Here is an 8,778-nt window from a genome sequence, read left to right as displayed (position 1 = left end):
GCCACTCAACATCATTTCTTAGCCTCCGACTCTTCTGCAATATTAACTGTTTTTGTCTGGTAAATCTTCTTTATAAGGCATTGCATCATGAATATTCATTTACTCATCACCACCCCCCACCCCCCGTGGTAGAGCTACTGCACTCTGAAACCTACAGCCTGTGGTGGGGATTTTTTTCCAAGGGAACTGGTCACGAGGGACATCATGCCTGGGAAAATCAGATGAAATGGTGAAGGATGAACTTTAGGGAAGAAACTTGTGATACCAAAGAGATAAAGGAGATAATTTAACGGGCCATTATAAGGCATGGATCGAATTCTTTTGAGAGGAGCAGCAATCATTTACCTCTGAGTGACAATCTCATGAGTCAAAAATCGGCCATGCCTGGAACAGCAGCCAAGAAAGCAAAGAGTAAAAAGGCAAGCATAAAGGAGTGATTTACCTTCGACCTTATCACCTCTTTTACACAAAAACCTATTCATGGAGCTACAGGAAGACAACAACGCATCAGAAAGAGGCTGAGGAATAGTGTGCAAGAACCCCTAAGAGACAAAGCAGTCATAAGATTAATGGGCTGAAGGACAAGGTAGAGAGCCTCACTATATACAAAATTATCATGGCTGCTAGAAAACGCACGGAGGTCATTCTACAAGTATGATAGGGATTTCCCGGCCCCTTGCTTTAAACCATAAGGGTCTCTAGTGACTTTTAACACACTCAGCTGCAATCAACAACATAATATTATCTACTGACGAGAAGGACAACAAACAGTACTTTATTTATGTAGCCTGTCATCCAAGACCAGAGGAAGCATTTCATGATGTCAGTGTAAAATGGGTTTAATGATGTGCGATTCCACAAAGGAAAATGAAGTTAGAAAATATAGTCAAATAAAATTGGAAAGATGGACAATCTCATATTCATTTATTAAAGCCCGAGCAACAATGAGCCTCGACTCTCTTTTCCTTGACTTTCTGAAGCTAGTCAACAAACCCTGCTCACTGCCCCCTTCATACATAAACTGTTTGGCATCTGCCCCTCTTTCCACTCGAGCTATCTCATGCCTGGATTGTTACAACAGCTGTCTCTTAACTGGTTTCCCTGCCTCCTGCTTCCTTTCTAGCCTGTCTCACACTGCCACCAGACAGGGTTTCCTAAAGAGCTGCCTCTTCATGAAGTGACCCCTGAAGCCTCGCGCTTCCAACTGCCAGCGGCGCAGTCTCTCAACTTGTGAGTCAGATAACCAGAACGCTCTGCCGTGCGGCCACAGCCTCCCTTTCTCTCACTACCCTCTTTTACATCCGTCCCACCACGCTGCATTAGTTCCTGTCCCTCTTGACGTTGGCCACACTATTTCTGCTGCCTGGCTGGTAATACGATCCTGCTTACTCATCCTTTCAAATTTCAGCTAGAGTCCCATATTCCTTTGCTCAGAAGCATTTCTGACCCAAAATCGCACATTTTTTCCATTCGAAGATTCTCACAGGCCAAAGCGAGTATCTAGCATACTCTATGTACTCTACAAAAATACCACCTACTCTTTTAAATATGTCTTTTAAAATAAGAGTTAAGTAGAGATTTAAAATTCAGAGGGCTATACTATGGCATTCGAATGCAATGACCTGGGTGGGTGAAGGAAAAAGATAAAAAGAACAAGGTACCATGTTTCAGTGTTGAGCTGGAAAGAACCTCAATTATTTAAGCTGGAAGCAAAGTTCTCCATATTTGTACTTACTTCTGCTTTAATCTGATATAGGAAGTTGATAAATTGTTCCAAGCTTCAGCATTCTGAAATAATAGAGAACTCAGTTACAAACAATATGCATTTAGGTAAAATAATTGCTGTAATAAAAAAATACAAGCAATTTTCCTATGAGATATGTACACTACAATAATTTCAAATAAAGCATGTTTAAAGTTTTATGAGAAAGTTAAAATATTTATACATATTTACAGCACAATGTACTTAATATAGATGCTTATTACAAATGTAAGGTAACAAAGAACAGTGTTTTCCCTATCTTTGAAGAACATCCTTCATCAGACAGAACGAAGGAGTGAATGTGCATTCTGCAGTGGTATTACTAAGCATTCATATTGCACTGTTTAAACAAACTCTTCTTCCCAATGATAAAAATAGGTCAAACCCACTATCCAAATGCTAATTCTAACCAAAATGGTGTAAGTTATGCTTGCTCTCCTTTTTGTTCCCATCTTTATAAAACAGAGAGTATATGGTTCTCAAGCTCTAAACATGATTAAAATATTAAGTGGCACTGAACCTCTATCCCCAGGCGTAGCACAGTCAATGATGGACTAGTTCTCTTATTAAAGGAATCTACAAACTAGACAAAGTGTAGGCCACACCTGCCAGTGGGCAGCTGAAACCGGACATTACCAGCCTATGATCTGTGGGAGAAGGAAAACAACGGAGGGGTCACAAGGAGTCTTCTGCCCAAGGTCATGTTCAGGAATGCAGCCCAGACAGGGTGAAGCTGAAAAAGCTTCTGGAATGTATGGGGTAAAATAGCAAGAAAAGGGATCTATGCACAGAGTAGGCGCCAGGAGAATCAATAGGCGACCCCTGAATCCTTGAAAGCAATAGCAACCTGCATGTGTATTCAGCAAACTCCTGAGGGACCACCACCGGGGGCTGTGACGTGAATGGAGATTTTACAGGGCAGGTGGCACTCGGAGCAATTCAAGTCCCAACCAGAGGACAGAGCTCTTTCGGATCACCTGTGGCACTCAGCTCAGATCCCCTAAAGGCTCCACCTTGTTAGCTGCCACCCAGTTCTACTCCTAGCCACCCTCTCTGTGCAGAGCAGAACTGCTCCATAGGGCTGTCAAGGCTGACCTTGCAGGAGGTCAGATTGCCAGTTCAAATCATCAGCTTCTCAGCTAGTAGTTGAATGATTCATCTTTGAGCCATCTATAGCTTAGAGGAGGGTAATTATAACCCTAAAGTACAGAGAATTCAAAGACAACGATAACATGGCTTAAAATCAAGCTGATCCACAAGTGAGTGCCCAAATAAACCCAACATTCCATAAGTGAAGATACTCAATCCAGAAACTCAACAACATAAAATCCACAATAGTACCTATAAATTGCTGCGCACAGGAAAGAGCAGAAAAATTCCATCCAAATCAGTTAAAAGAAAAACTGAAAAATAAGAGATGTTGGAATAAACATAAAAGGGTTTCAAAGCAGCTATTCTAACTCTCTTCTGTGGAGGAATCTCTAGCTGCCCCTTATACTCACCAGGCCCTGGGAAAGTACATTAGGACCCTCCACGAGACAGATGGACAGAGGGGCTGCAATGAGGGGCTCAACCGTAACCCAACAGTGGAAATTGGGCAGGACTGAGCAGTGCTTCCTTCTCCGGTGAAAGGGTGACTAAGAGTCAGAAAAGGCAGTGCCTAACAACAGCATCATCATAAAATGCTCAAAGATTTGAAATAAAACATGAACACAATGAGGAAAAAGTTGGAGAATATCTGCAGATACATGGAAAGACCCATCTGAAAATTCTAGAAGTAAGAAAATACATGATCTGAAATGGTAAGTTCAAAGGATACATTTAATTGCAGATTGGATAATATAGAAAGGAAAAACTAATAATGTCTAAACTTTAAGACATAGCAACAAAAGCTTTCCAAACAAAAGTACAGAAACAACCAATGAATACAGCATCAAGGCCTATAGGACAATATAAGTAGTGTAACATAATTTATATGTTAAGAATTAAGGAAGTAGATGGACATTGGGCCTCTATTCAAGTCCTCCCTCAATGCAAGAACACTCTGTTCTAATAACCTGGCATTCTGTGATGCTCACCTTCCCAACACGATCACTGAAGACAAAATTGGTGCATAAACTAATGTGTAGAAAGCTGATGGTGCCCAACTATTATAAGATATAGTGTCTGGGGTCTTAAAGGCTTGAAGTTAAACAAGTGGCCATCTAGGAGGGAAGCAACAAAGCCCACATGGAAGAAACGCACCAACCCATGTGATCACGACGTGTTGATGGGATCAGCTATCAAGCATCAGAAGACCAAAACAAAGAGCCATTTCGATGTGAACAAGGAGGGTTGGAATGAAGATCCAAAGCCCATCTGTCGACAATTGGACATCCCTTCACAGAAGGGTCACAAGGAAGGGACGAGTCAGCCAGGGTACAATATAGCACCGATGAAACATACAACTTTCTTCTAGTTGTTCAAAGCTTCCTCCCCCACCCCCCATCATGACCCCAGTTCTACCTTACAAATCCAGCTAGACCAGAGCATGTACACTGGTACAGATAAGAGCTCTTGATACATGGGATCCCGGACAGACAGACCCCTCAAGAAGAGTAATGGGAGAAGTGATACCATGAGGGTCGGGAGAAGGTGTGTGTGTGTGTGTAGGGGTGAAGAAAGGGGGAACCAATAACAATGATCGATGTATAACACCCCCACCCCCGAGGGACAAACAACACAAACATGAGTGAAGAGAGACAGTGGATGGTGTAAGATATGAAAATAATAATAATTGATAATTTATCAAGGGTTCATAAGGTTGGGAGAGGAGGGGAGGGAGGAAAAAATTGAGGAGCTATTACCAAGGGCTCAAGTAGAAAGAAAATGTTTTGAAAAGGATTATGGTAACATATGTACAAATGTGCTTGACAAAATGGATGTATGAATTGTTATAAGAGCTGAAAGAGCCCCCCAAAAAAGGATTTATTAAAATTAAAAATATATATTATCAGGTTAAATCTCACAATATATAATAAGAATAACACATACGTACATACATTTATTTCAGAAATGGAAAATGATTTTAACATTAAAAATATATTTTTTAAGTTATATATAATTATATATTTAAAACATAAATCCATCAATATAATTCACCACATTAACAGTATAAAAGAGAAAAACTGCATCATTGTCTAATTGACAAAACTGAGGAAAAGAGCATTTGACAAAATCTAATATCCATCCAGCAGGAAACCTCTTAGCAAATCATTAAGAAAAATGAATTTTCCATTATGATGTTAGCTGCAACTTTTTTATGGATTCCCTAATACGCAACACTGGAACTAACCCATGGTGCAAACATTAAGGCCTGTGACTGGTGGGGAGCATGGGGTGAAGAAGGTGGGGTCACAGGAAGCTTTTGGGATGAGACTCGTGACTCACATTTTGAAAGGGTTTAAGTTAAGACAGCAGTGTGCCTTTGTCAAAATTGATCAAACAGTTAAGTGCAGGTTCGTGGTAGAGCACAGAGAGAACGCAAGACCACGTGTTGCAAAGTGGAGGAGTCTTGACAATCTTCTAAGTGAAAGAAGCCAGTCACAAGAGACCATATACTGTATAAATATATTTAAGATTTTTCCAGACTAGGCTAACCTACAGAGATAGAAAGAACTTTGGTTTTCAAAAGGTGGTGGAAGGTGGGACTGGGGGGAAATGTGAAGTTACTGCTAATGGGTACAAGGGTTTCTTTTGTATAAAAATGCTCTAAAAATGATTGTAGTAATGGTTATACAACTGAATATACTAAAAATCATTGAGTTGTACCCTTTAAATGGATGCATTGTATGGTACTCAAATATAAAAGATATCTAAATAACTCCATGTAATAAAAAAGAGGACTTTTGTTAACCTCCTGGACTTTCCAATAATATACTTCACATAGACATCACACTGGTGACAAAAATACAAGCAATACTTTGGGGTATACTTCAGTAAAACCTATTTCTAAATTTTATAAACTATAAAACCTGAAAAACGGAATGGTCATAATTATTTCCTAAATATAACCATAGACATAAAATTTTAAACAAGAAAATAAGTTGCTTCTGAGAAGCCATTTGACTTCTGGGTCTGCAAGTCATAGCCCTCTTCAAGCGGAGCCGTCTTTCAAAGGTTTTCTTCCCTCCAACACAAGAGGAGTTGCTCTTTGAACAAGAGACGCATGCCAGTAACTGAGAGGATAGTAAAGAGGCAAAAAGAAAAATTTCTTTTTGTATAGTAACTGAGAGGATAGTAAAGAGGCAAAAAGGAAAATAATAACAAACAAACCTACATCGGGTTCTAGGGTCACACAACGCTGAAAGGCCTTCGCTGACCCGCCATAGTCTTCTAGGGCCAAGTAGGCACAGCCCAGAGAAAACCACACCCCAAGCTGCAAAGACCAAACAGTACAGTTATTCAAACACAGTTATGGGACGTGATCAGAAAACGGTTTAAGTTATTACCTAACATGTTTTGGGATGTAATCAGAAAATGATTTAAGCTATTACCTAACATGTTTACTGGCTATCTACTACGTGAAAAGTAGAAAGCGGGAGCACATCCCCACCTGAGGAAGGCATTGAACTTAAAAAGAGAAATTTCTGCTTTCAGCTTCAGATTAAACCCCAGAAGTACTTCTGGGGTTTAACCAGAAGTACTTCTGGGGTTTAACCAAGGGTCTAACAACCCTAGCATGGCAAAGAGAGTATCTTTGGGAAGGCCTGGAGATAATTTAAGAAAAAAAGTAGACCTAGACTCTGGATCACCAAACAAAAAACAAACTCACTGCCATTGGGTCAATGCAGACTCGTAGCGACCCCCTGTGGGCTTCTGAGACTGTAACTGTTTATGGGAGTAGAAAGCCCAGTCTTTCTCCAGAGGAGCAGCAAGTGATTTAGAACTGCGACCATTCGGATTGCAGCCCAACACGTAACCACTCTCCCACCAGGGCTCCCTCAACAATTACTCAAAATATACAGCCTGATTTAGTCAATAAGATCTGTCAAGATTGTGGTTGAGAAAACAGGTAAATTAGGAAGTGGCTATTCACATTATAAAAGAATTCTTTACATCACAGGTGTTTCCATAAAATTCAACAGCCCCTATCAGAAGGGAGATAAAAGGATTTAAAAACCCAGTGAAATTAGTCAGAAACGTAGCTATTTAAATTTGTTTTTCCGCTCCGGCAGTCTGTAAAGCCAATCATAGAATGAAGTCAACTTTCTTAGGGTTGCACACTTTAGGGTGGGAAGGAAAGGAGGTGTTCTCTGATCTGTCCCTAACCTTCCACAGAGCCAGGGAGGAGGCTGGCCCCACTTTCCTCCTCCCCCAGCTATTCCCACAAAACTGGTTCCAAGTGGCTAGCTGAGGCCCAAAGATCTTACGCAAACATCCTCGGGCAATTTCACACTTTGCCTTGAATTCACAGGAGGCTATAAATAACTGCTATCTGGAGCTGCCCAGGAGACCAGATTTCTTGGGTAGGTACTGTCTGGAAAGCGTGTGTGCAGGGAGCAGGGAGATGCAGAAACTTGACAACTAACAGGACTTCCAGTGACTCAAAATTAGCTCCCTAACTTTGCTTTTTGTCTCATTATTTATAGAATCAATGAAAGGAGGGGAGCTTCAAGGCACGAAATCACGCACTCAGTACACATGGCACATTCTGAGAGAATTCAAGATCTGATGACAATTAGAATAATATAAGACAAAAAACCAGCTCTCCCACTTGCAATCGCATTGAGTGTTTCAAAACAAGTCTATGTACTGTATTTTATTAATACTGAAGCACATTTTTGCTTTACCAGTTGACATCTCTGAAAGTCTTAAAAACCAATGGCTGGTCACTTGCACGTGTAAAGAATGTTGAAAAGGCGACCAATGTTAAGTAGCTATATATATCATCATTTTTCTAACAAAAAAAGGAAGGCAAAACATTTTTGTTTCTGAATGCTCAGAATCCTATTGACAGCATGCCCACCTCGCCTCCCCTCAAAGCAATATTTATGAGGAAGGTGCGCCCTAACACTGGAGGGCAACTAGATCCAAAGAGTTCTGGTTAGCACATTTACTTAGAATGAGGAACACCTCGTGCAGGGACTAAATCAAGAACAAGGACAACCGTCTCCAAGGTTGTCAAAATCGACTTTCTCCATCAGCAGTATTATTTTTCATGTGTTATAAAAACATAAAGAACTTGCTTTTTTTTTTAATGAACTTGAAAACAAATTTAGAAAAGTTAAAAATGGCTCAAACATGGTCCTGAGATTACTTATTTACCTTCCAAGTTTTTGTAACAAGTTAATGTTTTATAACTAGTCTCGATATAAAAACAAATTTCATGAAAATCAGGTGGGTGACCTAATTCAATATATAATATTAAGGTTCTCTTTTCTTTTTATTACTGGTTACTCTAGTTACTTGAAAGATGAACTGTTAGATTTTCATCTATTGGTAACAATGTGTTACATCTACCCTATTCTTTGAAATAATGGAGTGGTTCTCTCCCTCAACTCTAGGATTTTCTGTTTGTGGTCTATCACAACACCAGTGTTTCCCAAAGTGGGCGATACTACCCTCCTTGGGGTGGGGGGGTGCTGCAATGACCTAGGGCTATTGTAAAAGCAAATTCCCATCACTTTAGCCTTACTCAGGAGGCAATGAGGTTTTTTTGTTTTCAGTTTTTCCCCCCTGAAAAGGGGTGGTACGCCAAGTAAGTTTAGAAACCTATGCACTAAACATGCATAATGCATTCACTCATATCATCAATAAAGGCTAGCATCTTGGTTCAGGAGTAGCCATAACATAATATCAGTTTTAAAAAAAAGTGAAAGAAAAATGAAAAGAACCTCCCTGCCACCAAAAACTCTCCCTCCACTCTTCAAAGTGCATGTTTAAGTGCCCAAAAGTCCCACTCTAAAAAATGGGAGAAATCACATTTTCTAGTAGCCGTACAGAATTAAAGTCACCTGTACAAGGGTTAGAAAACA

At 40.1% G+C, this 8,778-nt stretch overlaps 1 protein-coding gene across 1 annotated transcript in view; it reads right to left on the bottom strand.

Moving 5' to 3' along the window:
- The window catches only part of TTC27 (tetratricopeptide repeat domain 27), a 169,439-nt gene that overhangs the window by 37,856 nt on the left and 122,805 nt on the right, over nt 1–8,778 (bottom strand). Inside the window, exons 13-14 of the mRNA XM_013006843.1 lie at nt 6,081–6,179; nt 1,736–1,788 (exon numbers count right to left, since the gene is read on the bottom strand). Of these exons, the coding sequence (XP_012862297.1) occupies nt 1,736–1,788; nt 6,081–6,179 (152 nt within the window). The remainder of the gene's footprint in view (nt 1–1,735; nt 1,789–6,080; nt 6,180–8,778) is intronic.

The sequence above is a fragment of the Echinops telfairi genome, unplaced genomic scaffold (genome assembly GCF_000313985.2).
Source record: "Echinops telfairi isolate 266 unplaced genomic scaffold, ASM31398v2 ScPeMD7_10;HRSCAF=50, whole genome shotgun sequence".
Classification (NCBI taxonomy): Eukaryota; Metazoa; Chordata; class Mammalia; order Afrosoricida; family Tenrecidae; genus Echinops; species Echinops telfairi.
The sequence above is the reverse complement of the archived record's forward strand: the minus strand, read 5'-3'. Positions and strand labels throughout refer to the sequence as shown.